The 27,793-nt window shown below is 47.5% G+C and overlaps 1 protein-coding gene and 1 long non-coding RNA gene across 2 annotated transcripts in view; one reads left to right on the plus strand and one right to left on the minus strand.

Moving 5' to 3' along the window:
- HTRA3 (HtrA serine peptidase 3) overlaps nt 1–27,108 on the plus strand; it is a gene marked incomplete at its 5' end in the record, with an annotated part of 31,753 nt that extends 4,645 nt beyond the window's left edge. Inside the window, 8 exons of the mRNA XM_081877535.1 lie at nt 8,848–8,947; nt 11,391–11,613; nt 13,307–13,501; nt 14,966–14,998; nt 16,149–16,263; nt 22,236–22,284; nt 25,940–26,035; nt 26,534–27,108. Coding sequence (XP_081733661.1) covers nt 8,848–8,947; nt 11,391–11,613; nt 13,307–13,501; nt 14,966–14,998; nt 16,149–16,263; nt 22,236–22,284; nt 25,940–26,035; nt 26,534–26,699 — 977 coding nt within the window. The 3' untranslated portion in view covers nt 26,700–27,108. The remainder of the gene's footprint in view (nt 1–8,847; nt 8,948–11,390; nt 11,614–13,306; nt 13,502–14,965; nt 14,999–16,148; nt 16,264–22,235; nt 22,285–25,939; nt 26,036–26,533) is intronic.
- Nucleotides 16,375–22,224, minus strand: LOC309349790. The gene is made up of 2 exons (XR_014160191.1): nt 21,951–22,224; nt 16,375–21,016 (listed from the first exon to the last, which is right to left on the minus strand). It is a non-coding gene; the product is annotated as an uncharacterized lncRNA (long non-coding RNA).
- Nucleotides 27,109–27,793: the final 685 nt, after the last annotated feature.

A 27,793-nucleotide genomic window follows, 5' to 3' on the forward strand; every position in this document is an offset into this window, starting at 1 on the left:
TTAATTTGGATTTCCCTGATCCACAGATAATGTGGTTTGTTGGCGGCGGGGGGGGGGGGAATCAACATATAATTTCATTTTACCCAACTGTGGACATATTGAATAGTATTGTGTGTGAGGGAGGGGGTTTAACCTATGTGCTGATGTTTTGTTGGATATCACGACATTCTTCAGTGGGCTGCTGGTGGGTTGAGAGCAACACATATTTTATGTAAAAAAACAACAACCCACTGTTTTGTGTAAGTGTGCTATATCACAAAACTTGTATCTCAAAAACATTTTTTTAAAATAAAAAAAATGCCCACCCACACGGTTAAACAAATATTCTCACAGCAGACCTCACAACACTTTTATTGTCATCATCATTATTAAATAAATTTATATGCTGCTGTCAGGGGCTCAGGAGCAGAGGCACAGGAGAGGGAGGAAATGGAGAGCGAGGGGGAGGAATCCGAGGGAAGCACAGGAGATGAAAGTGGTCCGAGGGATTCCATGAGCCTCTCCAGCGAATCGGAAGATTCACAGAAGGGAGCGCCGATGGCCAGGGCAAGGGGGGTGCCAAGGGGGAAACCCCAGAAGGAAGGGGCCAGCGGGGACTCCCAGAGCAGCAGTTGGAAATCAGGACCAGCTTCCCCACCAGAGCGCAGTGGGGGGGAGGAGTCCCAGGCATCGGGACCAGTGTTCTCACCACCAGCGAGAGGAGATGAGTCAGGATTGACCACGCCTCCATCGGAGAGCGGGGAAACGGTCAAGAGGAAAGTTACTGGCTGGGCGCGCGCGCCAAGTTCAAATGTACAGGCGAGCGGCACAGCAGGCAGCCCGGATAGGGAGCCAGGTCCTAAAGCCCGCCGGAAGGAGGGGCAAGACTCAGGGGGGTCAGCGTCAGAAGAGTCCAGAAAAGAGGAAACCCCAGGGGGCAGAAGGACCCAGAGGAGGAAAGAACAACGGAAGAGGTGGAGTAAAGCTAGAGTCTTAAACTGGTGTCTAGGAGGCGGAGACTCAGATGGAGCTTCGCCGGTCTAGCTTCTAAGACGTAGAGTTGCACGCTGCGGTTTGGAAATGGAAACTAACCTTCAATAAAGACTTTTATACGTTATTACTGGCTAGCGTTGGTCCTCTGTGAGCTGGGACCTAGAGGCAGCTCTGACAGTAAGCTCCATCTCACAAAATAAAACCTCGCAACGTGAGTGGACGCAGCGAGGGGCGAAGATTGGTGCTTCGCGAGCTCACGAAAGCAAGACAAGATGACTACCGAAGAACACATAACAGCCCTGCAAAACGCAGTGGCACAACTTAACTCGGAAATACTGGCATCCAGGAAGAGGGAAGACCAAGCCGCTGCTGTCTGCAAGGATCTGCAAATCAGGTTGGAAATGTTGACTAAACAGGGGGCGCCGGGAACCAGACCAGAGGGGATTGGGCTGGGAAAGAGAGGAGGCAGCCTTGTGTCGCATTTCGATGGGAATCTGCAGCAGTACCCTAACTTCAGAGCAGACGTGGTTTTCGCCCTAGAATTGCTGGAGAAGGACTTTAGGGATGAGCAGGAGAAAGTAGGCTTCATATTAACGCATCTCCACGGAGACGCTAAAGCGTGGCTGCGGAATCTGTACCGAGACAAAGACCCAGCCCTCAGAGATGCGAAAGCCTTCATTAAGGCGATGGATGCGTGCTTTTTATCAGAGATTGATGTAGATATCGCCAGAAAAGAGATACATGGGTTGAAACAGGGGAGAGCCACTGTAAGACAATATCACTCCTGTTTCTTTGCACTGGTCAACGCGCTGGGATGGGAAAAAGATTCAGCTGCCGTCAGAGACCTGTTCTGGGAGGGGCTGAACGGAGCTGTGAAAGACGAAATTGCGAGGGGGGAAGAGGCCCCAGACCACTAAAGACGTGATCCAGAGAGCGCTGACGATTGGGGTGAGGCTGGAAGAACGTTCCTGGGGCAAAGACGAAGGGCGTTGGGGACGTTGGGCAAGAGCACCGCCTTTCTTTCCCAGGGAAACAGCGCACGCTCAATCCACGCCCCCACTGGGAGGGGGAGAGGAGCCGATGGAGTTAGGTGGTGCCAAGGCTCAGTCAGCAGCCAGAGCCCTAACGCCGGGAGCAGTCAAACCGAAGCCTCCTAGAGGGAACAGGAAGTGTTACATCTGCGACAGTGCTCAGCACATGGCGAAAGAGTGTCCCCAGAGGATTTGCAAGCACACTGCAGCCTCAGCGACAGTTACGGAAATAGTTCAGCAGTGTGAACCACAGCAGGGAAACGACGATGTCTGGCTGGAATCAGAAGCACTGGGGCCCAGCCAGACGAGTCAGTGAAGCAGTCCCCAGGGATCTTACAGCCCACAGACCCCCTCCCACCCAAACCAGTGGTGCAACTCACCGCATCGCTTCAGCTGCCCACTGGACTCACCATGGAAATCCCTATCACCATTGACTCTGGCAGCAATGCAGACTTTATAGGAGTGGATTTCGTCACTCGACATAGCATAGCGCTCCTGCCTGCCACGATGCCGTTGAAAGTGGTGACAGTGGACGGCAGGGAGTTGCTAGGGGGACAAGTGGTGCAGCAAACACCGCCAATGGTGATGCAAATTGGGAATCATCGCGAAATCATCAGCTTCAACGTCACCCAACTGTCGGACACTCCCATAGTGTTGGGCATGAGCTGGCTGGACCGGCACAGTCCGGCATTAGCATGGTACCAGCGCCAATTGACCTTCAGCTCTTCCTACTGCGCAGCAAATTGCATACTGCCTACCCAGGAGGATGAGGGGCAAGAGGATGCTCCACAGCTACAGCTAGGCATGGTGCAAGCAGTACCCAACAAGTACAAGGCGTTTTTGGAGGTCTTCTGCGAGAAGGAGGCGGACAAGCTACCTCCCCACAGGCCCTACGACTGCAAGATTGACCTCCTGCCGGGGGCGACGCTGCCAACTGGAAAACTGTATTCCATGTCTGAGGATGAAATGCAAGAACTCAAGGAGTTCATAGATCACAACTTGCAGCGGGGATTCATCCGGGAATCCAAGGCAGTGGGGGGCAGTCCCGTGTTTTTTGTGAAGAAGCGGGACACGCCCCAAAAGAGGCTGGTAGTTGATTACAGAATCTTGAACTCGAAAACCAAGCCCACAGCCTTCCCCATGCCCAAGATCGATGACCTGCTGGCGACGGTGAGGAAAGGTCGCATCTTTACCAAGTTGGATCTACGCGGAGCGTACAATCTTATACGCGTGCGAGAGGGCGACGAGTGGAAGACGGCCATGTTTATGCCGCTAGGCACCTATGAATATAGAGTTATGCCGTTTGGATTACAAAATGGTTCCCACTGTTTTCAAGCCTTCATGCACCACGTCTTGGCGGGTCTCCTCTACAAGAAGTGTGTCTGCTTCCTGGACGACATCCTGATCTTCTCGGAGTCGCAGGAGGCCCACGAGAGGGATGTCAAGGAAGTCCTGCAGAGACTACGAGAGCACAGGCTTTACGCCAAACTGGAGAAGTGCCAGTTCGACGTGACGGAGGTGGATTTCCTGGGCTACAAGCTGTCAGACAAGGGACTCGCCATGGACAGCGCCAAGGTCCGCTCAGTGCTGGACTGGAAAAGCCCGCGCAATCGGAAGGAGGTCCAGAAGTTTGTCGGCTTTGCCAACTTTTATCGCAAGTTTATCAAGGGTTTCGCTATGCAGACGGCGGCCATCACCGACACCCTGAGCTCCAAGAAGAAGAAATTCATCTGGACGGAGCAGGCGGAGCAGTCCTTTCAGAAACTCAAGCGTCTCTTCGTGTCCGAAGAACAACTACTACATGTAAACCCCAGCAAACCCATGAGGGTTGAGACGGATGCCTCAGACAGAGCCGTGGGGGCAGTCCTGTTGCAGCGAGATCCACAAGGGGACTGGAGGCCGTGCGCTTTCTACTCCAGAAAACTCAGCAAGTCGGAGCAGAACTACACCATCTGGGACAGAGAGTTGCTGGCCATTCATGCCGCGTTCAAGGCGTGGCGGCACTTCCTCATCGGAGCCAAGCACACCGTGCAGGTCCGCACGGACCATAAGAACTTGGAGTACTGGCGCACGGCGAGGTTCCTGAACCAGAGACACATCCACTGGGCGGAGTTCTTTGCAGATTTCGACTTCAGGATAGAATACATCCTGGGAGACAACAACATCATGGCGGATGCGCTATCCAGGAAACCGCAGTATCTCGAGGAAGAGGCACCGGCGGCGGCCAAACACATTTTCGCACCGAAAGCGTGGGCATGCGCCTCAGCCACGGTGGACCTGGACGCAGTACGGCGCGCGCTGCAGACGGACTCCTTCGCACAAGCCAAGATGGAGGAGGTGCGCCGCGGCACAGCGAAGGATGACGAGTTCCAGATCCGCGACGGACTGCTCATCCGCAAAGGGGCCCTCTACGTGCCGGGAGACGACCTCCGCGCGAGAGTACTGCAACAGTTACACGACGCGCCCAGCGCCGGGCACTTCGGCAAAGAGAAGACTGTGGACTTAGTAGCCAGAGACTTTTGGTGGCCCAAGATGAGGGGAGAAGTCGCGGATTACGTCAATAGGTGCGACACCTGTCAAAGGGCCAAGCCAGTACACAGGCCGCCGGCGGGACTGTTGGAACCGCTACAGACCCCGCTCGAACCGTGGGAGAGGGTGGCCCTGGACTTTGTCACTGATCTGCCCAGCTCGAGGGGCAAAACAGCAGTACTCATGGTAGTAGACTTGTTCACCAAGATGGCCCACTTCATTCCTTGCGCAAAGGTGGCCACAGCGGAGCAGACCGCCAAGCTGTTCATAGACCACGTGTTCAAGGTGCACGGTCTACCACGGTCTATCCTGTCCGACCGGGGGCGCCAGTTTATCTCCAGCTTCTGGCAGAAGCTGATGGGCATCCTGAACGTCAAGGTCAGCCTAGCGTAGGCAAGACACCCGCAGACCAACGGGCAAGCGGAGAGGGTCAACGCCATCATGCAGCAGTACCTGAGATGCTACGCGAACCAACAGCCCTCGACCTGGGTGGACTACCTACCACTGGCCGAGTTTGCCTACAACAACACGAAACACATGTCCACGGGGGTGACACCGTTTTTCGCCAACAATGGGCGGCATCCCAGAACCTTCCCGGGTTTAGAGAAAGTGGGGGAGGGGGAGCCGCAGGGAGCAGAGGCCTTGGCAGCAGAGTTACAGGAGGTCCACGAGCAGCTCCGAAGGCAGTTAGAGCTAGCAAAACACGCGTACAAAATGCAGGCAGACAGACACAGGAGAGTTGGGGAGGACATCCAGGTGGGGGACTGGGTCTGGTTGGCAGCCCAGGCAGTGCCGGCCAGATTGTTAGCTAAGAAGAAGCTCGGACACAAGCAGATAGGCCCTTACCAAGTCGAGGCACAGATCAACCCAGTGGCCTTCCGGTTGACACTCCCGGAGGGATCCAGAATGCACCCGGTCTTTCATAGATCGGTGCTCACGCCCTACAAGGCACCTCACAGGTTTCAGGCGCCAGGGACAGCACCAGACCCGCTCAGGGAAGCGCCCACGAAGGGGGGGTCACCGAGAGGGGAGCCACTCAACGAGGCCACAGCGATTTTAGACTCGAGATGGGGGGAGGAAGGGATTGAATATCTCCTTGCCAGGGAAGACACCCCGGTCAGCGCCAACAGGTGGGTACCGGACTATGCCGTGGAGGAGCAATGGCTCAAAGACGAGTTCCACGCACTTTTCCCACACAGGCCCATGCCGGCAGATTATTTCGACGAATATCTTTTCACACCCACACTCTCAGCCAGAACGTTTCAGGGGTTCTCTTCAGCTGAGGACACGACGCTAGAGACTAGCTCTCCAGAGGGATCGCTCTCGGGGTTTGGCACAGGGGGCTCCTATTGGTGGGAGGATCAACCTGACGTGGGGTGGCACAGGGAACTGCCGAGAGGGCCATTGCACGCAGCATCACCCCAGGCGACAGGGGAAGAGGGGGTCATGGGCGAGTTGGGGGAAGATCCCGGGTTCGAACACACTGCCCAGGAGATGGAAGCAGAGGAGATCGCCGTCGACGAGACCATTGAGGACTTCCCGGACTTATCCGGCTGGCTGCACGCCACGGGGGACGAACTGTATCCTGCACTCACTCCCACAACACTGGAGCACCCAGAACCCGCACCTGAAGAGGGGGAAGGGGGGGCTTCGAGGGGGGGATGGATGTCAGGGGCTCAGGAGCAGAGGCACAGGAGAGGGAGGAAATGGAGAGCGAGGGGGAGGAATTCGAGGGAAGCACAGGAGATGAAAGTGGTCCGAGGGATTCCATGAGCCTCTCCAGCGAATCGGAAGATTCACAGAAGGGAGCGCCGATGGCCAGGGCAAGGGGGGTGCCAAGGGGGAAACCCCAGAAGGAAGGGGCCAGCGGGGACTCCCAGAGCAGCAGTTGGAAATCAGGACCAGCTTCCCCACCAGAGCGCAGTGGGGGGGAGGAGTCCCAGGCATCGGGACCAGTGTTCTCACCACCAGCGAGAGGAGATGAGTTAGGATTGACCACGCCTCCATCGGAGAGCGGGGAAACGGTCAAGAGGAAAGTTACCGGCTGGGCGCGCACGCCAAGTTCAAATGTACAGGCGAGCGGCACAGCAGGCAGCCCGGATAGGGAGCCAGGTCCTAAAGCCCACCGGAAGGAGGGGCAAGACTCAGGGGGGTCAGCGTCAGAAGAGTCCAGAAAGGAGGAAACCCCAGGGGGCAGAAGGACCCAGAGGAGGAAAGAACAACGGAAGAGGTGGAGTAAAGCTAGAGTCTTAAACTGGTGTCTAGGAGGCGGAGACTCAGATGGAGCTTCGCCGGTCTAGCTTCTAAGACGTAGAGTTGCACGCTGCGGTTTGGAAATGGAAACTAACCTTCAATAAAGACTTTTATACGTTATTACTGGCTAGCGTTGGTCCTCTGTGAGCTGGGACCTAGAGGCAGCTCTGACAGCTGCCTTTCAACCCAAGATCACAGGGTGGTTGAAATTCTGATGGAAAGCCCACTCACAGGTGGGGAATGCGCTGTTGTGCTCAGGTGCTGCTTTTGGGTGTCTGATTGGTCATGGCAAAAACAGGATGCTGGACTAGACAGGCCATTGGCTCAATCCGGCAGGCTCTTCTTATATTCTTGGGACCTAAGTGCAACCACATTCTCCCCATTTGTGATGCCCAGAAACTGGTACACTGAAGATGGAACATGGTTAAGAGCAAATGATAGGCTTACAGTGGTACCTCTGGATGTGAACAGGTAGACCAAATGAGGATTGTTTTTGCCTGGTGCCTAAAAATATGTAGTGAAGGTGCCAACGAACCTCCCTGGGGAGAGCATTTCACAAACAGGGAGCCACTGCAGAAAAGACCCATTCCCTTGTTGCCACCCTCTGGGCCTCATGTGTTGGAGGCACATGAAGAAGGGCCTCAAATGATTTTCGCCAGGTCTGGATTAGTTCATATGGGGATAGGTGGTCCTTTGTGCAAGTCTGGTATAATGGAAAACTTGTATTTCAAAAATGGAAAAGAATTGGCTGTGTGCACAGTTAAACAAATATGTCCACAATTGACCTCAGGTTTCCAGAAGTTGTGGTGGGTGGGGAAATACCAACTGAGGGGAGAGGACAACACCACAGGGTGCAAATAAATGCAGCTCATCTCACTAGAACCTTGAGAGTTCAATTGAATGCTCATGGTGCACAAAAGCACACCCGGGAAAATCAAAGTTGTGTTGCTCACATGCACTTTAAACCCCTCTGGTGTGCCTGGCAGGGTGTAGAAGTATGAATGGTGGCTGAATGTATAAAAGGCCTTTTTTGTTTGTTTAATGAGGAATAACTTCGATGGAGGATTTGGAATCACAGTAAATATACATAGAAAGGAAATGGGTGTTGGGAAATTAAAAGGTGATGGGAAAACACACATAGGAGCTTGAAGTATATACTTACTGAGAGTCAAAGCCCAAAGCAGGGGGCAGCATATACTTATTAATAAATAAGAAATTTAAATGTTAATATAAATTCTAAAATCGAACTTGAGCAGAAAGTTATAAAGTTGACCTCTGGCAAGTGAAGAAAACTTTTTGAAATGTTGCCAATGGAATTTGTCCATCCCCTTCAGAATCTGCTTCCTTCATTTATTTTCTTTGAAGATATTTTTTTTAAAGCAACTTTCAGCACAACAGGTTCAGCATGGAATAAAATAATAATTATGACTCATGTCGTCTGAGGAAATGAGATGTTAAACTGTTAAAAAAATGAACCACTAGTCCAGAATAAACAATTTTTTTAAAAAAAGCTTAAAACTCCTTCCTAATGTTGGAGTATTTGATGTGCTCCTGTAGAGAAGCAAAACAAAAACATAGCATTTTAAAAGAAAATAATATTCCTCCCCCACCAAGTACTTCTGGGAACTTATTTATTTCTAATTACAATTTTTACATTTCCTGTAATGATGATGTCCTCATGCAGAATGACAAACAAACAAAATACAGGGACAATTTTTGTTTCTCTGAGAAACTAACCAAAAAGCTTCCGGGGGGTGGGGGTGAGGAAAATATCTTTACATTTATATTGCTATTTTGTTTTTTCACACCTTAAATTAAAAATTATTATTTGCTTGATTCTGAAGAGCTGAGACAAAATAAAATACAGGACGTGACCATTTTACACACATCAGATTGATGGCTGACCGCCCACATGCTCATCACCACAGATCTGGAAGTGGCCCAAAAATGGGGCGGGGCTGGGGCAGGGGCGTAATAGGCATTCCTATTATGTAGAAATAAGCAAAATCCCTATTGATTTCTAATTTCTTAATAACACTTCCCTTTATCTTTGCTAGTATAGATCATCAACAGCCAAACAGCCCAAGGTATAAGTTTAACTTCATTGCAGATGTGGTGGAGAAGATTGCACCAGCAGTTGTACATATAGAACTTTTCTTAAGGTAAGCTGCTGGCATTTATGATTAAAAGTAAAAATGCTGTGCAAGTACATACCGTATTTTTCGCTCTATAAGACGCACCAGACCACAAGACGCACCTAGTTTTTGGAGGAGGAAAACAAGAAAAAACTATTCTGAATATCAGAAGCCAGAACAGCAAGAGGGATCGCTGCACAGTGAAAGCAGCAATCCCTCTTGCTGTTCTGGCTTCTGGGATAGCTGCGCAGCCTGCGTTCGCTCCATAAGACGCACACACATTTCCCCTTACTTTTTAGGAGGGAAAAAGTGAGTCTTATAGAGCAAAAAATACGGTACCTAGTTTTGATGACAACAGGAAAGCGCAACACTATTTTGCCACCATTGGGGATTTGACTGCCGGTGGCTGGGGGCAGGGGCGGGCTTATGGTAGATTTCCTAGATTTCTTTTGATTTCCTTCTCTTTACTTTGTGCTCATTCAACCGTTCTGTTGAGGTGGATTTTGCACATGTCCAGGATGTCCGATTTAGAGCAGAATGCTGTCAGCAACACACACACAAATTGTGCTGCATGCTCAGGCCCGGCTAGCCAATTGGATGGAGCTGGAGGCACAGACACTCAGCAGAAGTGGCCGAGGCAGAACCAAGGAGTGGATGAAGAAACATGGGTTTTCTGGAGAAGGTTCCAAGATAAAAATATGTATACAATGTGCACAAGTATGGACTCACAGGTGACAAACAGAATGCTGAAAGCCTGGATTTTACCAGCAAGGGTAGATGGCAACAACAATGGGTGGAGTTGCACAATAAATAGTAACTGAGCATTTTCCATAGAAAATCTTTCCAGTATTGAGTGGTTACTGTTTTAGTGCATTTAATCACCCACCATCTGTTTGTAGTGCCCATTAGATCAACTTACTTGTGGCGACTTTAGCTCTGCCTCTTGTACCTCAGGAAACCTGTTGGCAGAGGAAATGGGGGAACGTTCACTGTACTCACTGTGAGCTTTTACTGTTTAACCTGAGGGTGAATTTACAAAAAGGGAGAATAGCAGAAAAGTGTCTCATTTTAAAATGTGGATGTCAGAGCACTGATATTTTTGTAAAGAAGATTCAAAATCAACCTCAATTTCCTTAGGTAGGAGCTGCCACTAGATATAATTGGTATTAAAATTCATTACACTAAGCGAGCCTGAGGCACAAGAGCAACCCTGGCAATTGTATCCTGTCATCCTACAGCCTTTTTGAGTCCACAGCCTTCTCTCCTTGGGAATCTTCCAGGCAGCCATTTTGCTTCTGCAGTACTCATGAATTTGTCTTAAGTTGCAGGGCCAAACAACACAACGTGACACATGAGTTCTGGGACTGAATCACCCAATTTCTTTTTATTTTCCTGAAAGCGGGCAGATGATCCCACAGAGTTGAGGGTTGTTTAACCCATTTCCCCTCCAAATCAGTTCTCCAATGCAAGTCACTCAACAGCCCCCCCCCCCCCAATGTCGCCTTTAGCCATGGAGGGAAGAAAACCATGCATTTTCTCATTGTACTTGCATGTTTTCTTCTCAGTAGCTAATACCAACCAGAGAGGGTACAGGGGTGAGGAATTAACCAACCTCAACCCCCAGACTTTACCCTCAATTCAAATTGGGAACCCCTTGAAGGTGTTTTTACAAAAGTAAAAGAGCATTGTGAGATCTTCACTCAGATAAAGTGGCTGGTAAAACAAGCATTAACACCCCCCCCCCAATATAATACATAACAATAAAACAGGATCAGGTAAAACCACAGATCTCCCACATCATGTGTACTTTGGCCTTGGGATATGGGCAACTGAGAAGAAAAAGGAATTGGGAATTACCATATTTTTTGCCCTATAGGACACACTTTCCCCCCTCCAAAAATGAAGGGGAAATGTGTGTGCGTCCTATGGGGCGAATGCAGGCTTTCCCTGAAGCCTGGAGAGCGAGAGGGGTTGGTGCGCACCGACCCCTCTCGCTCTCCAGGCTTCAGGAAGCTATCCGCAAGCCTTGGGAGCCCGTGAGAGTTCCCGCTGGGCTCCCTAGGCTTGCAGATAGCAGCCTGTTCTGGGGGCTGGGGTCGGGGGAACCTCGGGCTTCTCCCGCCCCAGCCCCGCGCCTGCGGGGGAATTTTTTTTCTTTTCTTTATCCCCCCCCCAAAAAAACTAGGTACGCCCTATGGGCCGGTGCGCCCTATAGGGCGAAAAATATGGTACCTGATTATGGCTGACTTTTGTTTGGACATATAAGCTGTAGCTGCTGTTGCAGGTAGATGCTTAAAGATGGGTTGCTCCTGAAGGCTGTCTGTAGTGCAGCTCTGTCATCCCAGCCATTTCTCTGGAGAAGAGGCACTGCCCTCTTTTTGTTTCTGGGAAAAGGGTGCAGATCACGGTTGTGGCCGGCTTATTTTTTTCTCGGTGAGGTTCATTGATTAAGAGGTGGCATTTTTTTCAGGCATCCTCTGTTTGGCCGGAATGTTCCTCTTTCCAGTGGATCTGGGTTTATTGTGTCAGATGCAGGTTTAATTGTAACCAATGCCCACGTGGTGTCAAGCAGCTCCACAGTCACCGGGCGACAACAATTGAAAATCCAGCTGCAGAATGGAGACACATATGATGCAACAATCAAAGACATTGATAAGAAATCTGATATAGCGACGATAAAGATTAATCCACGGGTAAGTAGGGCAAAGGAAGTGTGCCCAATATTTGACGAGTGCTCTTTGCATTGAAACCTGAGGCTGCTGACGCTCCATAGTTGCCTTTAGACTCTCACTGTTTTATGGTAAGGATTCAGTCACATACCTGAAATTGCGGTTTTCACGAATACAGTGGATTAAAGTAGTCTGGTGCAACAAATCCTCTTTTAATAAACACCCACACTTTTTGTTAGAGAGTGATGGGGAAAGGCAGGAAAAGTGTCAGATAACCGTTCAAGGACAGGAAACAAATCAGAATAGTTGCTCAGGAAAGAGCTGCGTTTGTGTCTCTTGTGACAACTAGTTTTTCCCTAAGAAGGTAGTGATTTTAGCAGGGTTAAAGTGCATTGAGGTAGAGGGTGCTTCTCCTCTTGGATCTTATCTTAATAGGCATGAAATGCATCACAAGTGAAACATTCCACAACTGGAAATTTCTTACATTTTGCCAAGTTCCTTTCAAGCGATTTAGATTGAGAACAGATTTGTAGATGAATGTGCACTCCGAAACGCCTAAAACATAAATCATAGATGGTACAGTGACTGTATTTCCTGACAAGATGTTGGAAGCAAGAGGAAAAGGGAGACCCGGATTGATTTCTAAACTCCAGTGCTGTTCATTATGAAAGACACAAAGAAGTAATGTTTAAATTCATGATAGATTTACCATCACCGCTTGCCATTACTTCATGAAGCGGCTTGGAAAAAGCTGAGAAACTCCCTTCAAAAGATTGGTAAATAGCATAAATTATTCCAAATGAGTTGGAATTAATTCCCATCCCTGATTGGGAGTACAATGGCATCTGCTCACCCCACCCATAAGCCTCTGTTGAGATGTCAGGAGCACTGCAAACAATATTCCCCAACAGTCTTTGGGATCAACAGAGCAGTGCAGGGAGGAGTACAGGTGTAGTGGAGAAGGAAGAAGAGAGATTTCTCCTCACCTTCATGGTGGGTAAGAGAGTGCAATTGAGTTCTTCCCTGGCTTGATTAAAATCTGAGCCATGGGGAAACTGGGGTGGGGGTTATAATGTTCATCTTGTTTGTGAGGGCAGCAGCCACAATTCATAATATGAACCTGGGAGTTATTATTTTCAGTGGCATTTCTAGTTTAAACGTTGAGAATTGGACTGAAAACAGAACGTTGGTGCGCTGGTGGTCTTTATGCAGTTTTCTTGTGGGGCTGTATGTAAATTTTACTAACATTTCTGCACTGATACATCTCAAGATCTTGGAGTGTTCAAGGCGGGCATAAGGCCAAGTTCCAAAAGCAACGGTTGCTGGGAAAGGAGATCGAGCTTAGCCAAGATGGGGGGGTCCTCTGCAGTGAGCTCAAGCTGGGGCCTGGTGGTTCCTGAGGCCCTGGTCCTTGGGGTCAGTTTACAGAGTTGTCAGTCAGATGTCAGGATTAGTTGAAAAGCAGAGATTGATCTGCAAAGCTTGTGGCAGTCACACAGTATGGGTGGTGCAGAGCATAAGGCCACGGGGCTTGGCTCCTGGGAACCCAGTAGCTTGCCTTGAGTAGTGCAGACTTAGTCCAAAGTCACCCCATGAGCTTCATAGTTCTTCATAGTTCTACCCTGTCGCTAGTTCTGATACATTACTAAAAAAATTTCTGGGAATGCTATGGTTTGCTTTCCTCTGCTCAAATGCAACCACTGTCTTTATCTCCTAGAAAAAGTTGCCTTTCCTCGCCATGGGCCTGTCTGGGGATCTGAGGCCTGGTGAATTTGTTGTGGCCATTGGGAGTCCCTTTGCTTTGCAGAACACAGTGACAACAGGGATTGTCAGTACAGCCCAGCGGGATGGCAAAGAGCTTGGCTTGAAAGATTCTGACATGGATTATGTTCAGACAGATGCTATCATCAATGTAAGTAAATCCTCTGATTTCAGGAAATCTCAAAATCTATGAAGGACCAGAGGTGATGATTTTTAATCAGTCCAACTACTGAGAAAGAACATAGTATTGGAAGGTTTTCCAATAACATCACAGTTTACAGTTTATCCAATTTACAGCAGTCCAGTACATTCAATACATCTTTTGACTACAGGCAACTCCCAATTTACGCAGGAGTTACGTTCCCAGGCATGACATGTTGAAGTGAAATTGCATATATTTGAAACACCACTGGAAAAGCCTGCAAATACCCAGTTCTACTCTTTTTTGTGACATTTTTGTAACTTTTGGGGTGGCTTCGGGTTGGGAACAATGCCTGTGTGCACAGTCATTCACACTGAACATGCCTAAAATGGCAGCTGCCTGTATTTCAAAGAAACTGTGAAAGTGGTCTGTATTTATGAAATAACAAAGGCTGATTAATGTTTTCTATTTTTCTGGTGTTGATGAATCATTGTTTAACCTCTGTCCTTGTTTCTTAAGTAAAAGCAACTTGTAGAACTTAGCAAATTGTTTTGCATTGGCTCATTATTTTAATGTTTCGGCTTATGTTCTTTGCAGAAGGAGGACTCTAGTCCTATTTCCTGATCAGCAGGGCTACCTTAACCTTGACCACTCCCAGCAGCAGCGTGGCATCTCAGACTCAGTCAGAGCCCCTGAAAGGGGTGCTATAGACCAACAGCCGTTAACCTTTTCAGACCTGGAGCCCACCTTTTACCCCAAAATGCACTTGGTGATCCCATAACTTAATTTTTACCACTTATTTGTGTGGTGGTAGCGCTGCTGTTGCGACCTATCTTAGATCAGGCTGTGACCCTGTAGTGCAGAGGTAGGGGGTCTTTTTGGCTATACTGATGGCTTGAGAACCTTCATTTTCTCTGGTTGCTCCTGGTCTTTCCAGTGACTCACACAGCCCATGCGTGACAGGCCAGGCAAGTGTAAGCTCAGAGAAAGATGGGAGTGGGAGAGCTACTCTGTGTCCGCCCACATCAGGCATGTCTGTCATTCTCCAGTGAGGCAAAAAGCTGAGGTGCCTTATAGAGATGTAGATGCAGAAAGCGCTAAGATTGGCCTCACACATTTGTGTTTTCCTAGCTGTCCCAGTAATTTTAGCTGAACTGCCGTCTTACTGAAATTTGCAACTTGTGCAAGGGAATGAACGTGTGTCTTTATGTCTGCATATGGTGCATGCATATTGTTGTTGTTGGCATCTGTCTGTCTCAAGAGACAATGGAGTGCACCCTTTAGCGGTGAAGTTAAACCGCTGCATTAGCAGCACTGAAGTGACCTCCCTGTGAAGAAAATGAGTCTAAGGTGCACACAGCAGCTTTTGTGGGGCAGAAAATACAGAATTGCTGCCTGATAAAGTATGCCTCATTGAAATATGATGTTCACTTCCTGAAAGTAGCCATAACGTTTTCTGATATTGTTTTGCAGTACGGAAACTCAGGAGGACCTCTGGTAAACTTGGTAAGGACAGATTACTTTAAAGGAGCTTGATAAGCATCTGTCGGCTTTCATTTATCAGATTGAATAGTTTTTTCCCCCAAAAAGGGACAGTTACCCAAATTGCCATCTTGATAGTCTCAGTTTGGCCAATAACGTAGGAGTTGTTTCATGTAGTGGCCTGGGAGGCCAGGGTTCCAGTCTCCACTTGACCGTGAAGTTCACTGGGCTATCATGAGTGTGAGAAGAACAGGTCTATCAACGCATTGATGATACCCAGCCTTGTTTCCTCTTCTAATTTAACCTACCGTATTTTTTGCACCATAACACTCACTTTTTTCCTCCTAAAAAGTAAGGGGAAATGTCTGTGCATGTTATGGAGGGAATGCCTACGGGTAGCATGCCTACGGATTTTCCTCCTCTAAAAACTACGTGCGTGTTATGGTCGGGTGCGTGTTATAGAGCGAAAAATACGGGTAATTCCCACAGTCCTTAAGTCTATTGTGAATGGCAGCGACATTCCAAGCTCTCAAGCACAGAAAGGGCTTTTCCAGCCCTGCTCTGCAGGATTCCTTAACCAGAGATACCAGGGACCGAACACGAGGCCCTGGGCATGCAAAGCATAGGCTCCACCACTGAGCTGTGGCAGGTGCCCTGGGTCTATTTTGTGACATCCAAAAATGCTGTGGAAGCCCAGCCCACTGGTCCACTGGGCAAGGCAGAGCTGAATGCTCATAGAGCTGAATGCAGAAGCCAAAGACTCAGTCCAGCATCACAAGCCATGGCGATACATGACAGTTGCAAAAAGCCAAGCGTATACAATCAGACCTTTTTTTGGGTTAAAAATGAAGTGCCGGCACTGATAGCATAGAGCATGAGATTCTTAATGTCAGGGTTCTGGATTGGAGCCCCAGGTTGGCCAAAAGATTCCTGCATTGCAGGGGGTTGGGCTAGATGACCCTCAGGGTCCCTTCCAACTCTATAATTCTACCTTGGTAAAATGATCAAGGGGGTTGTACTCTGTAGCAGTGAGTACCGTGTCAGAAAAAACACTGATTCTCGTTAATTTACTATTGTGATAAAAGCACAAGCTGCCTGTTAGGAATACACTTCTTTTTAAAGGCAAAAGCTTTTAAAATAACAAATGAAATGTGTTGGTATCTTACTTCAACAGGATGGAGAAGTGATTGGCATCAATACATTAAAGGTTGCTGCAGGAATTTCCTTTGCTATTCCTTCCGATCGCATTGCTCGATTCCTCTCGGAGAATTCTGACAAAGAAAGTAAAGGTAAAATTTGAAAGCATTTGTTGGGGATTGGACCAGAGCAGGGGGTGGGGAAAACTTTTCAGAGGCAAAAAATGGGCAGAGCAACAAATGTGAATTTTGCCGCCCCCCCCCCCCCAGTAGGCTATTTTCTATGGACACTCACACACCCCTCTGCACCCTCCTCCCAGGGATGCAAGAATCATTGTCAGAGTTCAGGGGCATGGTCCATGCAGGCAAAAACACCCAAGGAAGGTGCAAAGCAGGGCTGGTAAGGGCCTGGGGAAGGTGTGCTATGGCCTTGGGACGGGCCCCGAGCCTGAGGTTCCCCATCACTGGACTAGGGAAAGATATTGTACTTCCGGTTTAGTGCAACCAAAAGTTTATTTTTGATAGAAATGCCCTAGGCCGCCTTAACAGTTATTCAGGATGATATTATGTGGCAGCCCAATACTCTTACATAACAGTCCTACACATGCCTTAAAAAACAAGTCCTATCAAACTTGGTGGGACTTACTTCCAGGTAAATAGGTTTAGGATTGCTGCTTTAGAGCATAGCCTCTTAGGAAAAGCAAACGTTTAGTTATAACTAAGCGTTTGCCCCAGGCATAGTTTATAGCATTATTAAATAATAATAAATAAAGGAGGCCTCTTATTCAGATGAAAGATGCTTAAACAAAGTCTTTTATATCTACAGGGATAAGATGGATGTTGGCATGACGTTATTGTGCTACTCCTGAAATTGTTTGCACTCACGAAGTTTGTGCATGTACTGCAATATGCATGATTATAATAGCATATTATCACAATTGTGTTATCGAGATCATATATCGTTTTGATACTGGAACTGATTCTCGGTTTTCCTGCCCAAGTGCTTTTCCACATGCATCCCATTGCAAGTGCTATTTGATATAAATATGCTTTTATGTTATGGCTGTATCACCTGTTGGCAGAACAGTTTGGCAGCTCAAATGACATTAAAATGGTCTAATAGTCCATCTGAGCACCACCACTATTTAGGGACCACGAGTGCTGCTACTTCCCCTCTTCAGCCTCTGCTATGTGAAGAGAAAGAAGCTGGGTCCCCTTCCTTTCTCACTAGTGGTCCCTATCCTGTTTTCCGTCCCACTGGACCCTTCCCCTCACTCTTTCAGACTTCACTTTTCCTCCTTCTGTGTTGAGCCTACAATGATGACTATTTTTCCGTGTGTGAATTTGACTAGTACATTACTAGTGCAGCTTAGGGCATGGTAAGGAGCCGAGCTCCTTTCAAATCTTACATATCACTTTTCTGCATTCTGTCCTAGCTGGCTGCCTTAATTTCCTTCCTTTCTAACCCACCCCCCTTCATTTCTTCACACGCTTTTAGTAGCAAGTGCTCCTCCAGGCTGCCAGACAGAAAGCACTGGGGGCTGCTTATCCACAGAACAGGCACAGCACAATAAGCTGTTGCGCCAGCTTTTCCTGTGTTGCTGCCGCTGAACTGAATCGATTCACTTCTCACGTTGGATTGACAATGAAGTGCTAGAACTGTGTGTTGAGGCTCGTAAAGATGTCAGTATTAATTGCTCTTGGAATTGTTATTACTCATATTTCAGTATCTGCCTGTGAGTATGAATTAGATACAAAGTGTGGCATTAAACATAATTGAAGCATTTTTAATTGTTACGTAATTTCTGATATTATTTCCACCAACTCTGGAAAAACTCAGCCTCCAGCTGCAAAAGTAATTATGGTCCCTATCTGGGGCACATTTTAATAATTATAAAATAAAAAATACAATGCACAGATGGTTATAACCAAGTCCCCTTCTCCGCCCCCCCAACCTCAGCATCCAGTTTGTTCCTTCCGCGTGGCCCCAGCTGTTGGATCAGTGGAGGAACAGGTCGCAAAATATCTATTTGCACATACATTTCCTCATCCAGCCGTAGTTACGAGAGTGGAAGCAAGGTTTGTTAGATCATTATTTGAAGCACAAGTCACCAGAGTAATTCTCCACTAATAATAGAAGTCCCTGCTGTTGCAGGAAAGGGGCATGAAAAAATCGCTAAGAAGAATCCCTTTCTGGACTCCTAACACTGGAAAACCACAAAATATCCTCTATTAATTATCCAGCTCCATCTTTGATCCTTGCTGCTTTAACTGTTTCAGAAACATGAATCCATCATTTCCTTTTTCCTACTTACTCATAGATTAAAAGCCTGTTGCTGCTTACTCTAGAAGCAACATGGGAAGTAATTGGGAGCAAGATTATCCACTAATGACTATGGGTCGCATCCAGTGCTGCACTTGCAGAGTCCTTCTTAGCCACCAAGACTTCCTCTCCCTGCCCACCTCCAGATACGCCCCAAAAGGTCCTCCAGGCTTCTGGAGCAGATTTTGAGGGTGCATGGGGGAGTCTGCCAGGGAGAAGAGAGGAGTGGAAAGTTCTGCTGTGCAAGCAGAAGTCTGCTGTGTTAACAGAATAGCTGTTTTGGTTACGGCCACATATGTCTCTCTGTGTGTACATGTATGTACGTACACACATGCTGAAACCAACCCGTTAGAAAACATGAAACCTATTTAAGAACCTATAGGGGCTATTCTCACCCCCAAAAGCCAAGCCCAATTAGAAACAGTAAAAGCTGATGGTTCTTTGGGAAAATACTCAGCCTTGTTCTTTTGCAGACATTAAAGTGAATCAAATTCTGCAGCTGGGTGGTGCTCCCTAAGTGTATATATGAAGTACATATGATAGAATTAGGAAGGAGCCTTGCCAGTCTTATTTTTTATTTTATTTACAATGTTCTACTCTGCTTTTTTGCACAAGTGCCCATTCAAAATGACTTACAATTTAAAAAATGCCTAGAAGGCAACTTGAAAGTTTTCCTCCTACCATACTAATGGGTACAGGGATGCAGGTGTTGCTGTGGTCTAAACCACTGAGCCTCTTGGGCTTGCCAATCAGGTTGGCAGTTCAAATCCCTGCGATGGTGGTGAGCTCCTGTTGCTCTGTCCCAGCTCTTGCCCACCTAGCAGTTCGAAAACACGTCAAAGTGCAAGTCGATGCTGCAGGAGGAAGGTAAATGGCATTTCTGTGCGCTCTGGGTTCCGGCATGGTGTCCTGTTGCACCAGAAGCAGTTTAATCATGCTGGCCACAAGACCCAGAAAGCTGTCTGTGGACCAACACCGGCTCCCTCGACCTGAAAAGTGAGATGAGTGCCTCAGCCCATAGTCGCCTTTGACTGGACTTAACCATCCAGGGGTCCTTTGCCTTTTACCTTTTTCCCCCCCGTAATGGATACAATCCCCCATACCTCTTGTGCTGCTATTGAGCTTTTTACTATTAAACTTAGTAAAAAGCTTAATAGCAGCATGGTGTTGATTCATCAGAGTCTCAGGGGAGAGAATATGAGGACTGGATGTTGGCAGGTGTTAAATATTTGCAAAATGCTTGAGTTATATGCGTCATGAGTTATTTAGAAAGCTGTCGTTTCCATGCCAGGGAAAGGAGGGGGGGAAGCAGGCGGACAAAAGGGGGGTGGGGAGAGAGAATGAGAATTCTTCTGTCTCCCACCCCCATTCACAACCCTTCACCTTGTCCATTATGAAATATCGTGCATTGGTAATGTTCACTCTTGCACACTGTGTGTGTGTGTGTGTGTGTGTGTGTTTAAGTGCATTCATTTTAGGAAAGATGCACCTGTCTGCCCAGTTTAACAAAATGGGAATGGAAGGTGGGCAAGTACTATTTGTGAGGAGAGGACAAGCACTCAGCACATGCATATATCCTCTCAACGCCCACCCACTAGTGTGAATGGGAAACATTGGCTTAGGAATCAAAAGGCAGAAAATTAAATCTGCTTTTTGGTGTGGAACCCTTGCACCAATGTGCATGTGGAAAATTCAGACCTGAGGTACCCACTGTGTGAGAAAACACCTCCACATGGAAACAGCCCTCGTTTTAGGGCCAAACCACATAAAGACATTTGCTCTTCCGTCCATTTCCGTCTCTCTTTAAACAGTGAGTCCCCCATATGGCATTGGCACCAGGGAACAGGAGGCCCTTTTCTCAGTGTAAAGCCTGCTCTATCATGTCACAGGTTTCCTGGTGGGGGAAGTAGCAGCCAGAGAGGGTTCTTGTACCAGAAAAAGGTGGAGAGTATTGACACTCCTCTCAGCACTGTGCTCCCCGCCTAATTTGCAGGGCCCCGTGGCTGTTTTTAAAACAAAGTTTAAACAAAGCCTCACTGCCAGTCATCCCCTTGTGTTGGGGACAGGGCACCTTCCCTGCTCTGAGGTCATACAGAGAAATAAAGGTTTGAGAACTGCTGCAGATATAGAACTGCTTGCCCTTCCAAGAAAGCACTTTGGAGACAGGTTTTACCTTAGGCGAAATAGATCATGTATATAAACTTTGTAAGTCGTAAGGTCTAAAAATAGGAAGCTGCCACATAGTTTAGAAACTTGGCAGATTGTCTGGCCTTTCCGTAAGCTTTCCTAACAACCTGATGTTATGAATTGGCTTGAACTGCTGCCTGTGGAGATTGGTTTGTGCTGCCACACACACATACACACAAACGTGGACTTCTCTGCCCTCCTTCCCTTATGGCAGAGCCCTTAAGATGCTGCCTGAGGGAGGAAATGCCAGCCCTAGGTCTTTTTCTCAGCCCCATTATGTAGCACACCTGAGCCCTGGAAGGGCTGGCACTTGAGCTGAACCAACCCTGGCCATTGGGGACATTTCTGTGAAGACCTTCTTATGTTGACAGGGCATGGCAGCTGTTTCCTTTTAAACTTTTTTTAAATTACAGTGGTGCCTTGCAAGACGAAATTAATCCGTTCTGCGAGTCTCTTCGTCTTGCGTTTTTTTCGTCTTGTGAAGCACAGCTATTAGCGGCTTAGCGGCTATTAGCGGCTTAGTGGCTATTAGCGGCTTAGCGGCTTTAAGAAAAAGGAAACAAACTTGCAAGAACTCGCAAGACATTTCGTCTTGCGAAGCAAGCCCATAGGGAAATTCGTCTTGCGGAACGACTCAAAAAACGGAAAATTCTTTCATCTTGCGCGTTTTTTGTCTTGCGAGGCATTCGTCTTGCGAGGTACCACTGTACCGTATTTTTTGCTCCATATGACACACTTTCCCCCTCCTAAACAGTAAGGGGAAATGTGTGTGCGTCTTACGGAGCAAATGCAGGTGGGAGGCAGGTGGGAAAAGAGCCACACGCATGCTCTGCGCGGCTCTTGGGGGCTATTCCTGAGGAGGGAGAAGGGACTGACTGGCTGTGTCAGTCCCTTCTCCCTCCTCGTAGAAAAGCCCACAGGAGCCGTGCTCCCTTTAAAGAGCGCACGGCTCTTGCTGGCTTTTTTGGGAGATGGGGGAAGGGACAGAGGGCAGCCCCTCAGTCCCTTCCCCCACCTCCCGGAAAAGCCCCCAAGAGCCGCACTCCCTTTCACTAGCCATGTGAAACATGTGTGCGGCTCTTGGGGGCTTTTTCCCTGAGGAGGGAGAAGGGCAGCCTGTCAGTGAGGGCTGCCCTTCTCCCTACTAGGGAAAAGCCTGCAAGCGCCACATACATGCTCCACGCGGCTCGTGAAGGGAGCGCTGAGCAGAGCTTGGGATGCATACAGGCTCTGCTCAGCGCTCCCTTTAAAAATATTTTTTTTCTTGCATTCCCCTTCTAAAAACTAGATGTGTCTTATGGTCAGGTGCATCTTATGGAGAAAAAAATACAGTAGCCGGGCATTTTAATGATTATCTGCATTGGTTTTAATGTTTTGACGGTATACACTGTTCTTTTATTTCATTATACAGCGGCATAGAAATACTTTAAAAAATAAATAAAATTTACAGTATGTTGCTGAGAAACCCAACTGTCTTAAAGAGATGGCCTATGGCACAAACCTTGGTTATTTTATATGCCGTGTAGAGGCTTTTATGTAATTCTGTAGTGTTTTATGTTACTTTGTGCTTTGGAACGTTTTAAAAAAGCTAACTAGGTTTTCATTTTTATTCCAGATATGAAAAAAAGGTTTATTGGAATAAGGATGCTGACAATAACACCTGCGTAAGTCTCTCTTGGTGTACTGAACTACAGAACACCCAGAGCTGCATTCATGTATATAATTCCACTTGATATAAGCCCATCTCCCATGTGCAGAATTGTAACCCCGGGCCCAAATCCAGTCGTAGCCAGGGGCTGCGAATCATGTGTAACAACGGGTGGACCAGATGAGCATTCTCATACACATCAAAAAGAAGCATTGCTGGCATCTGGGGTCAGCATTTTCAGGCAATGACCAATGCCATAATGCCTCAGGAAGGCCCATTGGCGCCACCCCCTGACCTGCTGTGTAGAAAGAGGAGCATCTGGGCAGCTGCCCTCCCTCCCCCAGTGGCACTGCACCCCTGCTGGCACGGATAGCCTCTCTTTTGCAGCTACTGCCCAGAATAGGAAAGCCTGCTGTTGTGTTGTGCCACCAACTGACAGCCTAAGTAGACAGGCAGGAGAGGTGAGTGAGCAGCAGCAGTACCAGGTACTGGGAGATGCTGGCAGCAGTGGGGATTGGACCACAGGTCTCATCCTCACATCTGTCCAGAGGGAGAGGACAGGTAAAGTTCATCTCCTGTACATCTGAGGGTGCAAGTGATGAAGGTGGTAAGGAGGTGCCACAGCAGAGCAAGTATGGACCGCAGCTGCTCCTCTCTGCTCTGCCTAACTGCTCATTTTGGCAAGCAGTGAGGAACATCTGTGTGGGAATGTTCAGGGTGACAGGAGAGGATATATTGTTTATTAATATCCTTCCTAACTTGCGCTAGCAAGTTCCTTTACTTAGCAGAGTTACATTCCCCTTTTTACAAGCAGAACAGATAGCTGGTTGCAGGCTCGTGTGAGCCTCTCACTATTATACAATTCTGTCTGTCTCAGATTGAATTGTACATTCCTAGTTAAGTTCCCTTGAATCCCTTTTAAAAGAATAAAGACACCACAATCTTATTCAAAGTCAATAAAAGAAGTTTACTTACATCAGTTCACAGTTGGATTCCTGAAGGCAGACTTAGTTACAAATATGTACATGTGCATCTACCCCATATGGGGGAATAATCCCAGTGCTTCTGCTAGCTGCGAAGCTAGCAGAGCATTCCTAGCTAAAAGCTGGTCAAACGAAGAAGGAAGTCAAAAAGAGGGAGGTGTGCTGTGTGACTCGTCCCTTTGTTACCTGGACAAGTTACCGTATTTTTCGCCCTATAGGGCGCACTGGCCCATAGGGCGCACCTTGGTTTTTTGGGGGGGGAATAAATTTTAAAAAATTATTTCCCCAGCCCCTAGAACAGGCTGCTATCCGCAAGCCTTGCGAGCCTGGCGGGAATTCCCGCGGGCTCGCAAGGCTTGCGGACATCTGCCTGAAGCCTGGAGAGCGAGGATGCCTCTCGCTCTCCAGGCTTCAGCGAAAGCCTGCATTCGCCCCATTTTTGCAGGGGAAAAAGTGTGTCCTATAGGGCGAAAAATACGGTAGGTCACGCCCACCTTCTATCACATGCAAAAAGAAGGATGCTCCAGCCAGGAGGAACAGGGAGTTTTGACTAGCTGGACCAAACATTCCCTTTTATGTCTTCTCTAGCATTTCAAGGAATGTTGTCCTTGACTGCTTCTCATGGATCACATCTTACAGACTGCAGCAGCAGCTGCTGCCTCCTATCTCAGTCAGGAAGAGGAGAAGCTGCTGCTGCCTTGTTGAAGGGGGTGGCCACAAGAAGCTCACCTGAGGCAAAGCACCTTACCACAGACAATAACCTTGGACTACTTGAACGAGGGTGTGGATGCACATCCACAGTGTCTGCAGAAGGCAGCTTATGCATGTGAATGCCTTACACGTGTGCATGGGTCTTTGTAGCTAGGCTGTGATTTTATGTTTTCTTAGAGACACTCCTAAGTTTATAATGACTAAGGACCGAAGTTCACATGACATGTAGTTTGCCCCCAGTATTTTTCCTTTCCAAAATTAAGGGTGCCATCTCAAGTGGAAGATAAGCGCAGAGGATAAGAGACTTCTTAATCCTTGACCACTCAGGTTTCCCTGATTAAAAACAAAACAATAGTACACACCCCAAAAGCTGCTTGTCTCAGGGCAGAACCAGCTGGGAGGGGAGTGGTTTTTTGGCAGAAAAGAACTGTAGGCTCATAGTCCATTTTAGATCACAGTCTCTGCAACTGCATTTTGTAAAATAAAATTAAAAAAAAAACTGTTGGGAGACAACACATTGGAACAGAGAATTGGGTTCAGCTGATCCAACAGCCAGCTTATTTGTGGAAATAGTTTCTCAGGCAAGATTACGTGTGAGCTGTGTACTGTGATAAGAAGGGCTTGCAGCGATTCCTCCACAAGGAAGCTGTGATCTTCGGTGGTGTAGAGGCTTTGGGGATAACTTTGGGTTGCTAAGAGAAGCAAAACACATTTTTTTTTAAATTAAACAAAATTGGCAAGAAGTTCTTACGCAGCTGCAGGGAGGCATTGGCAGCAGCAGAATCTTTGGAACTCCCCGAACACCCTGTTAGGATGTTCCCCAATTCCCTGAGACTCCTGGGCTCTTCACAGGCCCCTCAAGGCCCAGCAGCTGATGAGAAACAGCTTATAACAGCAGACTCCAAAAAGGAATGCCAGCCAGCAGCACTGCCAAGTCTGAGGGGTCCCTTGGCAAGGTGACCTCTGGGTGCCACCCTGATTTCTCTGCAATACTCTCGCCTCACTGCCCTTCCTCTGCCAGGCAGCAAGAAAGGGCCCCCGTTCCTTGTTTATGTGGGTGGGCAGAGTGAAAAATACATTCTCTGAAGGATGACTTAGGCAGCAGTCTCTTCTTAATGCTGAAGTGGCTTTACCTCTCTGCACACAAGTTGATGCTGCCCAGGCTACACAGTGGGAATCGCTTGAGCAGCACATGCCCGGAAGCCTCATGGCTGGTGGCCTCATTCTGATACAAAACACGAATAAGTCATTTTATTGTCCACCCAGTTTGCTTTAATGGCAGCAGAGAAAGGCTCACTTTCCTCAACCCCAGAGGTTTATAGTCAACAAAGTTGGCCCGTCAGACTTCTGCCTGCACTCCAGGACTTCCTCCCCCTCTCCTCTCCCCATGCATAGTCCCCCAGCCCCCATATCTGTTCAGAGAACTTCCCCCCAACCCTATGATGCAGATTTGAGCATCAGAGGAGAGAAAGTCCCATTGCTCAGCTGGAAGTTCATGCACTAATGGGGCAGCTTTGTTGGATACAACCCAAAATATCCAGAGATGGGAGTGGGGAGGGGTGGGCTCATCCTCATCCTTTCCCACTTTGAGAAGAAATAGTGCTCCTAATCTTTCAGACACCCAGTCAGCTTTTCTCAACCCTTCCTTCCAAAGAACCAGAGGAGCTGTGCAGCACAGCCCGCCTGCCCCTTCCTCCATGAGTTTCCCTCCCCCTGGGGTACTACATCTGTTCCCAGAAGCTGAATGTTACAACCGTTTTTCAGGAAAAACTGCTCATCCACCTTGCCTCTCACCAAGAGGCCACATAAACAGCCTGTGTCTTACAAGTTTCATTTAACACAATACTGCAAAGTTGTTTTAAAATGTTAATTCATGGAGGTAGAAATTCTGAATTCTTCAAAAGCTGCAGCAGCAATACTAATACAATGATTCAATTTTGGTAATATTTGTGCTTCTTTTCTTTTCTTTTTTTATAGACTAGTGGAAGAACTTAAGCTCGATGATCCAGATTTTCCAGATGTCAGTAGTGGAATTTATGTGCATGAAGTTGTTCCAAATTCTCCATCTCAGAGGTATATTGGTCACAATCCAGAAGCAGTTGCTTAAAACATGCTAAATCCAGCATAAACTCAGAGGCACAATTAGATTCAAGGTTCAACTTGTGTTGACTGATTTTTATTTTTTAACCGACTAAAAAAACTTGTAATGAGAGCCCTACTTTCCTTTTCTGGAGTTGTATATCCAGTGATATTTCATTTTTAAGTATTTTTCTTAAAGTCTCAGCTGTATTAGATTTCAAATCATGTAGGAGAATTCTGTAATATCTGTGCTTATTTTTGTTTTTTGTTCTGTTTTTTGTTCTAATAATTGTTTTTAATGCTGTAACCCACCCTGGGACCTTAGGCTGAAGGGTGGGTTATTGTTAACAACAACAACAATAACAACACATTGTAAGCTGCTTTGGGAGCGTTTAGGGGAGGTCAAAATGTTTTAATAAATAAATCTGTGTTTTTAAAAAAAAAATTAAGGATAGACTTTATCTTATAACTGTTTCTCTTTTGCCATCACAGAGGTGGGATTAAGGATGGAGATATCGTTGTTAAGGTGAATGGGCGTCCATTGGAGACTTCTGCTGACCTGCAAGATGCAGTAATGAATGAATCACCTCTACTACTTGAAGTTAGAAGGGGAAACGATGACTTGTTGTTTAACATAGAACCTGAAGTGCTTATGTAAAACAAACTGAGGAAGATCATTGCAACACAATTAAACTCATTTATTCTGGAATATCCGATACCTCCTTTACAATGATTGACATAACTGCCTGAGCCGGGGCTGTACCTGACAGTCAACAACCTCACTACTACAAGAAAAGTTCCTTTTGGTAGTTCTGCATATTGAATTTCATATAGTGTACGACTGTTGTATATGAAAGCAGTGAAATGTAGAAAAATGATTCTTATAGAATTATTGCCTGATATAAAAGCAAAACAATGCTAAAACTTTGAGAAAGTGCACAATTTTCCAGGGTTTTTAAAATGATTTTTTTTCATTGTATTAAAAAAGCATTATTGTACAAATTGTATACTTATGACAAGTACTGTATGTTCTACTGTACAAAGATTAAAGTTTACACAACTGAAAAGTTTTCTCTTTAATTCTGTTTAGCTATTATTTCCTAGTACTATTGCTTTGAACAGAAGCACTATACAACAGCCCACCTGAGCCCTCAATAGAAGTGCTGTGCTATGACAACTAGGGCTATATCACTCACTGTCAGAGCTGCCCAAGGTCCCAGCTCACAGAGGACCAACGCCAGGTCGTTGTTATATACAAAAGTCTTTATTGAAGTTCAGTCTCTATTTCAAAGCCGTGGCGCGCAGCTCTACGTCTTAAACCCTAGACCGCCGTGGCTCCGTCTGAATCTCCTCCCCTCTGACACCAGTTTAAGACTCTAGCCCTGCTCCACCTCTTCCTCTGCTCTTTCCTCCTCTGGGTCCTCCTGTCCGCTGGGGCATTCCCCTTTCTGGACTCTTCTGACGCTGAGTCCCCTGACTCCTCCCCCTGCCTCTGGCGGGCTTTAGGACCTGGTTCCCAATCCGGGTTCTCTGCTGTCCCGCGCACCTGTACATTTGAACTTGGCGCTCGCGCCAACCCAGTGACCTTCCTCCTGACCGTTACACTGCTTCTGTCACTGCTTCCCTCTTCCGGGAGGCTAGCTGGACCTGGCCTCCCCTCCGTTCCCTGACTCTCCGATGGAGGCGTGGTCAGCCCTGACTCATCTTCTCTCCCTGCTGGGGGAGACGCTGGCCCCGATACCTGGGACTCTT

The sequence above is a fragment of the Podarcis erhardii genome (assembly GCF_964252035.2).
Source record: "Podarcis erhardii genome assembly, chromosome: 9".
NCBI classification, from domain to species: Eukaryota; Metazoa; Chordata; class Lepidosauria; order Squamata; family Lacertidae; genus Podarcis; species Podarcis erhardii.